At 46.7% G+C, this 14149-nt stretch overlaps 1 protein-coding gene across 1 annotated transcript in view; it reads right to left on the reverse strand.

Annotated features, from left to right (window-relative positions):
* The window catches only part of SASS6 (SAS-6 centriolar assembly protein), a 28924-nt gene extending 14911 nt beyond the window's left edge, over positions 1-14013 (reverse strand). Inside the window, exons 1-10 of the mRNA XM_073571641.1 lie at positions 13875-14013; positions 12594-12654; positions 11835-12019; positions 8765-8933; positions 8599-8676; positions 8204-8323; positions 3796-3987; positions 3507-3701; positions 946-1035; positions 625-804 (exon numbers count right to left, since the gene is read on the reverse strand). Of these exons, the coding sequence (XP_073427742.1) occupies positions 625-804; positions 946-1035; positions 3507-3701; positions 3796-3987; positions 8204-8323; positions 8599-8676; positions 8765-8933; positions 11835-12019; positions 12594-12654; positions 13875-13945 (1341 nt within the window). The 5' untranslated portion in view covers positions 13946-14013. The remainder of the gene's footprint in view (positions 1-624; positions 805-945; positions 1036-3506; positions 3702-3795; positions 3988-8203; positions 8324-8598; positions 8677-8764; positions 8934-11834; positions 12020-12593; positions 12655-13874) is intronic.
* Between the last annotated feature and the right edge of the window lie 136 nt (positions 14014-14149).

Here is a 14149-nt window from a genome sequence, read left to right on the forward strand (position 1 = left end):
TAACGATTATAAAATAGGAAAAAAAAAAACAAAAAAACACAACAGTTGTTGGCTGCCTTACCCAGACATAACACAAGCTGGTTTCCTGCCCACTAATGACGTACAATGGACAGCTATTTCACTCAGTGACTGCTAATATTAATAGCAATTTAATGGCATATCATGGAGATGAGCAATTTACACAAACACAGAGTTTTCAGTATGAGTGAACGTGCTCAAATAAGGCGTTATCCGAGTATGCTCGGGTGTTAACAGAGTGACTTTGGTGTGCTCGATTAATGTTTGAGTCTCCACGGCCTAACAAACAGGCAATCCCTGCATGTGTTGCGGTTGTCAAACAGCCACGGGGACTCAAACATCATTTTCGAGCAGGCTGAAGAAACTGCACACTAGCATGCTCGGAGAAGATGTTGTCCAAGCACGTTCACTCATCACTACAGGAGACTAATCTTCATGTTTTCTGCAGGATTTCTACAGCACTGACTAATGCAGGATCATTGAAAATTCTGCAGATTAACGGCGAGGGTAGCTATACTGCTCGTTTACATGAATCCCTTTATTTTTTGGGGCATATTGTTCCTTTAATACAAGTGTTTGCAGTTTTCTTACCCTAGTTATGCTTACCTCTTCTTCTTTTGACTGCAGACTCTTCTGAACGTCGTGCATTATTCTTTGCCCTTCTTGGATCGACTTCTCCTTCTCTGTAATCAGTTTCTCCTGCTGCACAGTCACTGTATTCTTCAGCTTCAGTTTCCCCATTAAAGTCTTTAGGTCTCCTTGAAGTTTCTTTATTATGTCATTGGCCTTTAAAGTATAGAAGAGACGTTAGAAAATTGAAGAAAGGGGCCATTATCCAAAAGTTCTGAATTAGTGGAGGCCAGACCCCTCCATAATCCCGCTGTAAACCATAGATAGCTTTTACAATGAAACGAAGCAGCCTTTTACCTTGAGGAGCTCAGCAGATAAGGATTTTATTGTAGCTTCTAACTTCCCAGTCTGCACTTGCTTCTTCTCCGCACCGGCTTCTAATACAGCCTATTAAACACACAAAACATACTAATAGTGGCCATACATACTAGACAGAGTGAAGGCGATGATATCTGCATGCCCAGTCCACCAGATAATGTGTGTACTAATGCCGGCTATGTTACAAAGCCGGAATCTGTGTCTACAGGTGATCGCTGCCATTAACTACTTAATGGGACTCTGTTCGCACAGAATAACTGTTCAAACCAAGCAGAGGCTCTCTGTGCATCATGGCGGGGCCAATTATTTAAATAAATCTTCCCACCTCTCTTCTCCCTTCTCTGGTTCTACGAAGCCAGAGGTGATGGAGACAGAGGGATAACAAACAGGTAGGAATAAACGATTGGCTGCACTGTGAAGCACCGAGTGGCGGTACTTAGTGTCAACAGTAGCGATAAGCGAGTACACTCGTTACTCGAGATTTCCCGAACATGCCAGGGTGATCTCCGAGTATTTGGATGTGCTCAGAGATTTAGTTTGTCGCTGTAGCTGCATGATTTGCGTCTGCTAGACAGCCTGAATACATGTGGGGATTCCCTAACAAACAGGCAATCCCCACATATATTCAGACTGTCTAGCAGCCGCAAATCACGCAGCCAAGGCGACAAACTAAATTTCCGAGCACATCCAAATTTGCTCGGCAAATCTCGAGTAATGCGTATACTTACTCGCTCAACATTAGTCAACAGCCATTCAGTGCTCACAATCTCTAACAGCGGCATTTAAATGCTGGTTTCAGCGGTGACGTCATCAAGGTTACCACCAGTCACTGAGGCCGTGTTCCCAGCCAGACCGAACTACAGTGACCTCAGCACCGTGGGAAAAAAAAAAAAAATCAGTGGTGAGATCACCGCAGTTCAGCTCAGTGGGAATTTCTCAGTTATCTGCGGTGTACTCACTTTTTCCCCACAGTGCAGAGGTCACCGCAGTTCAGCCCGGCTGGTAACATAGCCTCAGTGACCGGAGGAATCCTCGATGACATCATCGCTAGTCACTGATGCTGCTCTTGCAGCAGCTCATTCACCAGTGGCTCTTAGCCCAGACGGTCACATCTTGGCACTGTACAGGTTGAAAACTATTTATCCCCCAGACATGGATTACGGCATGGGACAGAACGACGGAGAGGTGAGGGATATTGTTGCTTTTTTATTTTTGTTTTATTACAGGAGACGAGGGATTCCATGAAATGGGCATTGAGTGTAACTTGGTTTGTTATTTTTAAATAAAAATGGAAAAGAGTTTTTATTTCAAATAAAGGACTTTATTCAGGCTGTCTTTATTTACCATATAACTACAGGATTAATAATGGAGACGTGTCTTACAGACACTTCTCCATTACTTACCCTGTGGGCTTAATGTCATACAATTCAAAGGTGACATCAACCCCACAAATATGAACCCCACTTGCCACCACTAGAGGTGCCTTTTCTGGGTGGCTGCAGGCTGCTATTTCTAGGCTGGGGGAGGTGGGTGGGGGAGTCAGTATCCATGTCCCCCTTACCAGCCTGAGAATACCAGCCACAAGCGGTCACCTTTAGTTGGCTGGTTGTCGAATGGGGAGGACCCCACGCAGTTTTTTTTTTTTTTTTTTAAATTAACTTTTAAAAAAACAGCGTGGGGACCCCTCTATTCTTGATAACCATCCTTGCCAATGCCAACCGTTGAGGGTTGCAGCCCCCAGCTGTCAGTTTTGTCTGGCTGGCTATCAAAAATACAAGGGAACCTATGCATTTTTTTTTTTATTGCGCAGGCAGCGACTGATGAATATTCCCATCAGCCGCATCCTGCTCTCACTTGTTAGTGGCAGCAGGTGTAAGCTGATAGAATTAATAGTCTCATAAGCAGCAGTCTGCACTAACTGTTCTCTCTTGTATTTAACTCTTTCTCGCTTGCTCAGGCTGATAGCCAGCATAGCAGGAGAGAAATGAGAGCTGTCTTCAGCACTCTGCACCGGGGAACAGCACTAACTGTAATGCTGCATATCTGGCGTTGGTGTGTGTTATACTGATGACATCCCCGTGTTTTATCCGTGTGTGGGACGTTTTGCGGTCCGTGCTGCTGGTAAAAAATTGACATATCAGCACGTTTTGCCCAAGGATACACAGTCCATAGAAATAAACTGACATGTGCACAGACCCATTCACGTGTAAGTGTCTCCGGCTCGTATGAAAACTGTCACCACATGTATCGGACACACTGACTTCTAAAAGAGGCCTAAAGCAGAGGAATAGGTTGAGCGGCATAGAAGACTGGAATTGCATTTTTATCACCATTTCATCCCACTTGGAATGTTTTTCCCGTTTTCCAGTACATGGAATGGTAAAATGAAGGCTGTCATTCAAAACTACAACTTGTCCCACGAAAAACAGGCCCTCATATGGACGGGGAAAAAAAAAAAAAAAAAAAAGTTATGGCCACCTGTATTATGCACAAAGAGTCTACAGGCTTGTAATGTGCCTATAACTGTGAGGCTGTCCTACCTTTTGTTCTTGAGTGGCCGCTAGGATTTCATTACTCCTCAATACCAGCTGATCCTTGTCCTTCAGCTCTTGCTCCAGTACAGCCAGTCGTGTCTGCAGGCGATTTAGCTCTTTTTCCTTGTCATGGCACTCTGCATCTAGGGCACTGTTCTCTCTACCAAGGGACGTTACTTTCTGTTGTGCTCGTTGTAGTTCCTTAAAAAAAAAAAAAAAAGTAGCAAGATTAGATTAACGATCCATGGCCAACTGTACAGTCAAACGGCATCAATCTATAGAAATAAGTGGTTACCTCTTCTAGGCTCTGGTACTTCGCTCTAATTTCTCGGACAGTAGATTCAGTTTTATACCGTTTTTCAAGAAGATCCTTATTAGACTGTTCTAGCTCCGTCAGTCTGTTCTGCATCTGCTGGGTGGTCTTCTGAAGAGAGCTCTCAAAATCTTTTTTTTGTTGCTCACACTGATGCAGTAACTGAGCATAAGCCTAACAAGAAAATACTTTCCATAGTTAATGAAAATAATTGGAGCATTTTAAAAAAAAAAAAAAAAGAAAAAAAAGAAAATCACATACAACACACTACTGTCCAGTTTGGAAGCACAAAGGTATAAACTCTATAAATAATGTCCCCAATTGCTACTACAGTGGTAGAAATCTCATTACTATGTTCATGTAATTTGTGTATCTTACTAACACTAATGTAAGATTCAAAGAACCAACTTTTAATCTGAAAAACATCCTAACGAAGCAGGGCTGGTCTGGAGAGGTGTATGCAATCCCAGACTTTGTAGTCATGCCTCACGGGGTGCGACAGCCCCTGATGTATGGACCGGTTGCAGGTTTCAGCTGTCTCAGTCATATAGGAGTTTGGAAGTTCGAGTCAGGAGACCCACAACCATGACGGTCCGTACTCATGAAAGTCTGAATTCGGCCTTAGTAAAATACATAAAAGATCTACTGTAATCAGAGTGTAAACATTACTTAAAGAAAAGTGGACCCCAAAAGGCTTTTGTATAACTTGGAAGGCAAGTTCCAGTTTGGCTTTTTTTTTTAATCAGATAAATTATTAATTTTAAAACATTTTACAGATATAAAGCAGGATATCCAAATCAGAACATATGAACCCCAACACAACCCTCCCAACCCCCCTTTCAAACACCAGTCTTGCTGGCCCAAAACCAAAATTACAGTCCACATACATGTCTTTTCACACTGTGTGTGGAGTATCTATTACGGCTTTTTAGTACAATATTAAAGAACAATGATTAGTAGTTACGAACCATCCCAGGAGACTAAACTATGTCACAATATGCACTTGTGTTCCTTTTGGATTAGACCCCTTTTCCAATCAAAATAAGAGACTTCACATATTTGATATATTCCCTGTGGGATGGAGGTCTCTCTGAGATCCAATTTTCAGCAATTCGGTTCCTGGCGGTGAATAGCAGGCGTGCAATAGCAATTTACTCCACCTCTTCCACTCTCAAATCATCAACATATCCCAGAACACAAATCAGGGGATCTCTAGGCACTGTGCATTCATATGCCAATTCTGTAAAGTTAAGACTCACAATCCAAAATGTATATAGTTGCAGGCAAGACTATAACATGTGAAATATTCCTGCTTCCCCTGAACAGCACGGACCCTTAGTTGGGTCTGATGCTCATTTTGAACACCACCACTAGAGATCAGTACTCTATGTATGACATACAGCTGTGAGTCTTCCAGGTTCACTCAGCGAAAGACTGGGGACACTTTATAGATAGAGGACCACTGGTCTTCAGAAATGACCCCCAACTCCAACTATTGTTAAATCAGCAAAGGACATTTTTGTTTTAACCCCTTAATGTCCAATGACGGACACAGTCCGTCATCAGACATTTCCCCTGCTTTGATGAGGGCTCCGGCGCTGAGCCCGCATCAAAGCCGGGACATGTCAGCTGTTATGAACAGCTGACATGTGCCCGCAATAGGCGCGAGCGGAATCGCCGTCCGCCCGCGCCTATTAACTAGTTAAATGCAGGCATTTAAATAGCATTTCCAGCCGCCGTGCCGGAAATGACGTCATCGCCGACCCCCGTCACGTGATCGGGGGTCGGCGTCATGTTGCCTGGACAACCAGAGGTCTCTATGAGACCTCTATGGTTGTTCCAGGCATATGGCTTTCAGCGCCACCCGGTGGTCGGTGCTGAAAGCACAGCAGTAAATCTGCTATATATAGGCGATCTGCTCATCGCCAATATGTAGCAGAGCCGATCGGGTTGCGCATGCTTCTAGCCTCCTATGGAGGCTATTGAAGTATGCCAAAAGTAAAAAAAAAAAAAAAAAAAAAAATGTTTAAAAATTAAAAAAAAATTAAAAAAACCTAAAAGTTCAAATCACCCCCCTTCGCCCCAATCAAAATAAAACAGTAAAAAAAAAATCCCACATACACATATTAGGTATCGCCGCGTTCAGAATCGCCCGATCAATAGAAAAAAAAGCATTAACCCGATCGCTAAATGGCGTAGCGAGAAAAAAATTCAAAACGCCAGAATTACGTTTTTTTGGTCACCAAGACATTGCATTAAAATGCAATAACGGGCGATCAAAAGAACGTATCTGCACAAACGTGGTATCATTAAAAATGTCAGTCCGGCACGGAAAAAATAAGCCCTCACCCGACCCCAGATCATGAAAAATGGCGACGCTACGGGTCTTGGAAAATTGCACAAATTTTTTTTTTAGCAAACTTTGGAATTTTTTTTCACCACTTAGATAAAAGAGGACATAGACATGTTTGGTGTCTATGAACTCGTAATGACCTGGAGAATCATAATGGCAGATCAGATTTAGCATCTAGTGAACCTAACAAAAAAGCCAAGCAAAAAACAAGTGTGGGATTGCACTTTTTTTTGCAATTTCACCGCACTTGGAATTTTTTTCCCGTTTTCGAGTACACGATATGGTAAAACCAATGATGTCATTTAAAAGTACAACTCGTCCCGCAAAAAATAAGCCCTCACATGGCCATATAAACAGAAAAATAAAAAAGTTATGGCTCTGGAAAGAAGGGGAGGGAAAAATGAAAATGTAAAACCAAAAATACCCCTGGTCGTTAAGGGGTTAAGAAAAACAAATTGCAAATTGCCATATATGCAGGAAATCACTCCCTTAGTGACCCCTGCTGAGCATAAAGTGGTGTCTTAAGTAATCTCTTTAGGGGGTTTTACACTAAGCAATATCGCTAGCAATATCGCTAAAACGTCACTGGTTTTGTGACGTTATAGCGATATTGCTAGCGATATCGCTATGTGTGATACTTACCAGCGACCGGCTCCCCCGCTGCTCATCGCTGATCGCGCGAGAATGTCCGGCTCCATTTCTCGTCGTCTGCTTCCTGCTGGGCTTCCTGCTGTGACGTCCAGCGACGCGTGGAGGCGGGCGGGAGGACGTCTGGATCGCTGTGTGTGAAAGGCAAGTATCGTGCGCTGCGTCGCTGCTGCATCGCTGTGAGATCTTTCTGTGTGAAAGCTCACTAGCGATCATTTAGCGATGCACCAGCGATCCTGACCGGGTCGGATCGCTGGTTGGATCGCTGGTGCATCGCTAAATGTAAAAGGGCCTTTTCTGCACTACAAAATGATTTTAACTTACATTGGGCTTTTGATATGTATGTTTAAGTTGGAAGTATTGAAATAAACTTTCAGGTAGAAGAAATTCCTCCTGTAAACGCTCAAAAGTTTTCAGTACATCGTTACTGATTAACGTATAAACGTCCCATGGACCTCCAATTCGGTTTCTAATATTATGTTTGTAAAAGCATTTGGGGTTCACTTTTCTTTAAGTGGAAATCCCGCTTTATAGAAATCTACACCCATACTGCAATAGTAGCGGCTGGAAAGAGTCAGGGGACTGCTAGTTACCTTTAAAGTTAATGACAACCACTACTTGGAGAAGGAATCCGCTATGGTTTGGTTTTCAATCTTCTCTATTAAAGTGCTTTTTTCCCCCAAGATAAGATAGTATCTAAAAAGGATCACTTAAGGGCCTGTCACACTAAGCGATATCGCTATAACATCACTGGTTTTTGTGACGTTATAGCGATATCGCTAGCAATATCACTATGTCTGATACTTACCTCCGACCGGCTCCCCCGCTGGTTATCGCTGATCGCGCGAGAACGTCCTGGACCGTTTCTCGTCGTCAGCTTCCTGCTGTGACAACGAGTGACGCGTGGACGCGGGCAGGAGGACGTCAGGATCGCCTCGTCTGACAGGTAAATAGAGACCCCGGACCCCTGCGATGTCGCTGGTGAGATCTGCCTGTGTGGCAGCTCACTAGCGACCACTTAGCGATGTACCAGCGATCCTGACCGCGTCATATCGCTGGTCGGGATCTCTGGTACATCGCTAAGTGTGACAGTACCTTTACTGTTTGCTGGGGGGTCTGACCAATGGGACCCCCGGTGATCCTGAAAACAAGGCTCTGCAGAGCTCCGTCTGAATGGAGCGGAGGTTGGGCGCATGCACCTGTGCTCCATTCATTCTCTATGAAACTGCCATAGATCGAGTATGGCTTCCAATCTACTCAGACTGTGCCGTACAGAGCCTTGGGATTAACGAGGTTCCCAGTGGTCAGACCTCCAACGATAGGCTTCCCGCGTTCCTACAGATAGGAGAAAACTTCCCATATTACCATCAGCGAAATAAAGCCGGGTACCTGCTGAGCCTTGTCTTTTTCACTTCTAAGCTCTGCCGTGTGCTGGCTGCTTAGTGATGCAATCTTGGATGAGGAGTCATTTTTAATCTGCTCCAATTCAGTACTTTTCTCAGATAGACTCTACAATAGAATAAAGGGTGATCAGGTGTGAATTGGAGGTTGTCAAAACAGAAGAAAAAAAAAAATACTGCTTTTTTTATTCTCTCCTTATTAAACCAGCTTATCAGATAGGTAGATCATTACAAGGAAATCACCAGCTTCTATAGAGAAATGGTGACCACATTGGAGACGGAAGGACTTGGTGCTTTTTATGCTATTCAATACTGTGGTAAAACTTATCACAATTAATACAAAACAGATGTGATGTTCTGTGTAGTAAGTCATATTTATCTCACCTGCTGTGCGCAGATGAGCTGTCGGGTCAGGTCGTCTTCTGTTTTTTTCAGTTTGTGCTGTAACGTCATTTCTTTTTCCTGCACCAAGAATCAGTTCACTTTGTTGCCTAATCCAAAGAAAGAACTCCCCATACCCCCATCCACATATTACTGAGAAGATAGGTACCTTAATACACTTCAAACAGGTTGCCAGGTAAGTCTTTACTTCCATGTCATTTGCTGGTAGGAGTCGCAGAGAAAGATGTGTCAGGTGCTTAAATGGATTAGTCTCAACTATGTCTAATTGGGCAGGTGAACTGCCGAGGACTGTGCCCGAGGACAACTGTAACAAGAACCTACGGATAAAGGAGAGAGAAAGTCACTTTACCAATACTGTCACATGGATGCCACTAGCAAACAAAAAAAAACACATCGCATAAAGGGAAATTAATAACCAGTTTAAGGGCCCATTTAGACAGGAAGATAATCAGAATAAGGGCTCATTCCTACTTCCGAGGCAATCGGACGAGTGCAATCTGATAGAAAATAAATAATCGGATTGCGCTCGCCCCAATGTTTCTGTACGGTGCAGCTCCCATCTGCGATTATTTTCTCATGCCGAGTAAGCATGCGAATACAACTGAAAGCAGATGATTATCATTAGCATCTCACAGCAGATGCTCTCACATTGGATGAGATTCGCTAGTGGGACCACGGCCTATAATTGATAGTAGGAACATGCTGGTTCCCTATCAGGAGCCAGTCTAAACAAGGCAGCAAAATGCTTATTCTTCAAGTACGACAATTTCTAAACCGGCTGATACAATCATGGTAAGCAGCGCACTGTCCGGGGCAGCCAGGCCGAGCTCCGTAGAACATGACACTGTGCACAGAATGACCGCGCTGATGATCGTTCTGAGAGTTGAGAAGCAATGCCATTAAATGACTACCGATCGACTATCCAACACCCCGGACTGACATGTCTAGACCCAACGTAAGCGTTGCTCCTCTTTTCGCCATTGCATTAGTATTTGTACTGATCTAGACTCCAACTGAAAAGTTGAACCCGCACAGTATCCCCAGCTTGTCAACCATTGTCTACAGTAGCCAGTAGATGTAAATGAAGTATAATAATGGCTGTAATACATTTCTTTAAAGCACCACTCTGGAAGGATTTTTTTCATTGCACCACTGGAGTTGTGCTATAAGTGTAATTCCCCTGCCCCCTGTCTGATACTCACCTGCTGCCGCCTTCATCATTTTCCAGTGTCGCTCCCCGGCGAAAAGTGACCTGCTGGCAGCTCCAGAGTCATGGAGCACGCTGGAGGTAACTTTTCAATGTGTCTCTATGAGAGCTGTGCTCTGGCTCTCAGTCTTACATTGAGCTCTTGTGACGTAACTTCAGACTTATGGCCAGTCAGAAGTTACAGGCACAAGAAGGCGCTGTGGGACCAGAGCAGCGTCAGTAAAAGGTGAAGCCGCCTGAAGGAGAGTATAAGGACTAGGGGCTTATATTTAAAGCGCCACTCCAGCGCAAAAAAAAAACAACATGCTCAAGTGGTTCTTTAAGGTCTTTTCTTCAAAAGGTAACCTCTTAAAAGAATTTGGCAGCAAGTTTTTACTATTTAATCACTTCAGGGCTAGTTGTTTGCAGGCCAAGTAGGCTAATCTGTAACCCCACCACAGATTGGCTGACAACGTACACCGGAAGCTGTCAATTAGGGGTGTGGGCAGAGTTAGAGAGAGCACTGCTACAGCAAAGAAAGTGGGGATTCTATCTAAACTGCACCAAGCAGCCCAATAAGTGACATCACTGGAATCAGGGTCTCTGCCTCTACATCAAGCCACTCTCACATTACACAGAAAAAAAAAACCGCAGATTCCCTTCAAAACTCTTAGCACAACCCAAAAAATAGAATGGTATTTCTATTACAACTAAAATAATATCAGTATAACACAATGTGCTTCTAGTGACCACTGAATAGATGGTGCATGTGCGCGGTGGCTTATACTGCATGGTGGTGCTTTTCCCACCACTTCTCCGGGGAACTGGACGGTCAAAACACAAACGGGGTTACTGAATACTGTACCACGTTATCAGCCATTGTGCTTAAGCTTCAGCATAAAACATTGCTATGTAAGTGGCTTTATGGACATTATGAAGTTTAAAGGGAACCTGTCACCCTTTTATTGGATTATGAGCTGCCGGCATGGACATCAGGGGCTTATTTACAGCATTCTGTAATGCTGTAGATAAGCCCCGATGTAACCTGAAAGATAAGAAAAACATGTTAAGGGGCCTTTACACATAGCGATATCGCTAGCAATATCGCTAAAGCATCACCGATTTTGTGACGCAGCAGCGATATATTGCTAGCGATATTGCTATGTGTGAAACTTACCTCCGACCGGCTCCCCCGCTGTCTGTCGCTGATCGCGCGAGATCAGCCGGGTCCATTTCTCGTCGGGGGCTTCCTGCTGGCGCCGACGAGCGACGCGTGGACGCGGGCGGGCGGACATCAGCATTGCTGCGTGTGAAAGGTAAGTAGCGACCGCTGCTGCGTCGCTACATCGCTGGTGAGTCTGCCTGTTTGGCAGCTCACTAGCGACCATTTAGCGATGCACCAGTGATCCTGACCGGGTCATATCGTGGTCGGATCGCTGGTGCATCGCTAAATGTAAAGGGGCCTTTAGATTATACTCATCGGGGGGCGATCCAGTCTGGTCTCGGTCCGATGGGTGTTGCGGTCCGGCGCCTCCCATCTTCATACGATCCGTCCTCTTCTTCCCTTCCAGTCGTGGCTCTGGCGCACTGCTCTGCCCTGTTGAGGGCAGAGCAGAATACTGCAGTGCGCAGGCGCCGGGCAGGACTCTGTGCTGCCCTCAACAGGACAGAGCAGTGCGCCTGCGCAGGAGCCACGACAGGAAGGAAAGAAGAGGACAGATCGTATGAAGATGGGAGGCGCCGGACGGCGACTCCCAAAGGCCCGGACCGCCCCCCCGGTGAGTATAATCTAACTCATTTTTCTTATCTTTCAGGTTACATCGGGGGCTACAGCATTACAAAATGCTGTAGATAAGCCCCTGATGTCGGTGCTGGCAGCTCATAGTCCAAAAAAAGGGTGACAGATTCCCTTTAAAGACTTTGATAAAACTTTGATAAAAGAATGAAAACTACAATAGAAACAGAATCCTATTTCTTGTATCTCTGAAAAACCTTCATTTTCTTCCTCAATTGGTCACCCAGAGTGTCTTACCGGGGCACCTCCTTGTTTTCTTCATTGATGCACTGATAGAGCAAATCTATAAACTTCTGTGGAAAAGCTGTGAAGTCAACAAGGAGGCCCTGCTGGAGCTTCAGACTCTGGAAATCCTCTTCTGATATCACAAGATTGTAAAGAAAGAAAGGATCCGTGTCGTCAGTCATCCGAACCACCAAGTCCTGTGGCAAAGAAACAAAAAAAAATGGGAACGATTTCAAGATTTTTTTTTTTTATGTACAATGCTGCAGTGTAAATAGATATGTGATGAAATGTATCATCCCCCCGCCCAAGACCAGAACCATCATGGGCGGTTTTAATTTTCAAAATTATGAAAGGTTTGGGAATTACTAAACGTGCGTATATGTGTGTGTGATGTCGTGTGAGTGAAGAAATATACTCACCTAGTGCCGGCTTCTCCAAGATCCAGCGCCGTTCTGCTCCTCTTCACAGTGACATCACCGCACTGCGTGACCCAGACGTCTCTTTTACAATGTAAGTCTATGGAGCGCCAGAACGAGGCATCGTAGGCTTTCACTGTAAAAGAGACTTTCATCTGACACAGAGAAAAGTGTGACCCAGAGATTCTGCAGAGCGGTGACGTCACTGAGCAGAACGGCGCTGGATCCCAGAAAAGGCAGCAGTAAATGAGTATACGGTATTACTACATGCACATATACACAGGTTCAGCAAGAAAAAAATATCCACACGGGAGGCTTCTTTAATGTCTATGAAAAGCTCCGGTTTTCCACATACCTTCTTATGGACAGGTGAGGAGGCCGTGCGCTGCTCGATGCATACCCGGACCGTCTGCCTCCTGTAACACATACCGCAGGTGAGAATGTGCGCCAGCCGGGAGAAGGGGAGTGAACAAACAGAACAGACGCAGGTAAATGTGTGTGCGCGCCATTAGGGAGCATGCGCTGTAGAAACGCACTAACGTCACATGGAATCCGCTCAGCACTGTATCAATAAAGTTATCAAATACCAGGAAGGAAGCATCAAACACAAAGCAGCTTTATAGAAAGCATGACACGCCAACAAGAGAAAAAACACAACGTAAAAACGTGATCGGTACACACGTAACGGAATAGATGCAGAAAATCTGCGACATCAAAAACTGATCAAAAGCGCATCATGGGAACATGGCCTGAGGCTGCCCACACCACAAGACATTCATCAGCGCGGCTTTATTCAAAACGTTCTCTTCACAGTTATCTTGCTGTGTAAACGTGTGAAACGATCAGACCAGTAGTGCCGGTGACAGCGGCCGCACACGGGGTGACGGGAGCAGCGGTGCCGGTGACACCGGCACACACGGGGTGACGGGAGCAGCGGTGCCGGTGACAGCGGCCGCACACGGGGTGACGGGAGCAGCAGTATCGGTGACACCGGCACACACGGGGTGACGGGAGCAGCGGTGCCGGTGACAGCGGCCGCACACGGGGTGACGGGAGCAGCGGTGCCGGTGACAGCGGCCGCACACGGGGTGACGGGAGCAGCGGTACCGGTGACAGCGGCCGCACACGGGGTGACGGGAGCAGCGGTGCCGGTGACAGCGGCCGCACACGGGGTGACGGGAGCAGCGGTGCCGGTGACAGCGGCCGCACACGGGGTGACGGGAGCAGCGGTGCCGGTGACAGCGGCCGCACACGGGGTGACGGGAGCAGCGGTGCCGGTGACAGCGGCCGCACACGGGGTGACGGGAGCAGCGGTGCCGGTGACAGCGGCCGCACACGGGGTGACGGGAGCAGCGGTGCCGGTGACAGCGGCCGCACACGGGGTGACGGGAGCAGCGGTGCCGGTGACAGCGGCCGCACACGGGGTGACGGGAGCAGCGGTGCCGGTGACAGCGGCCGCACACGGGGTGACGGGAGCAGCGGTGCCGGTGACAGCGGCCGCACACGGGGTGACGGGAGCAGCGGTGCCGGTGACAGCGGCCGCACACGGGGTGACGGGAGCAGCGGTACCGGTGACAGCGGCCGCACACGGGGTGACGGGAGCAGCGGTACCGGTGACAGCGGCCAGACACGTTACCTCTCACCGCAGTCCTGGTTCCGCACGGTGACCTTCACCTCCCGGCTCAGCAGCTCGTAGACCGGAGCCATCCTGCCCCGTCCTGGGCCTCGGTGCGGAGATCCCTTCCCACTGTCCTATACCGTGCAGTCCCCCCAGGAGCCCCTCTCACTGACACAGTACACCCGCCGCTCCCGGGGGCCGCGGCCTGCCTTCACTCGGTGTCCGGACTTCACTCCCTATTTGCCTCTGGTTGTCGCGGTACAATTTCCAAATCAACCGTCTGCTGCGTCTTC

Source organism: Dendrobates tinctorius, unplaced genomic scaffold, assembly GCF_039654945.1.
Source record: "Dendrobates tinctorius isolate UK_male_01 unplaced genomic scaffold, ASM3965494v1 ptg000029l, whole genome shotgun sequence".
NCBI classification, from domain to species: Eukaryota; Metazoa; Chordata; class Amphibia; order Anura; family Dendrobatidae; genus Dendrobates; species Dendrobates tinctorius.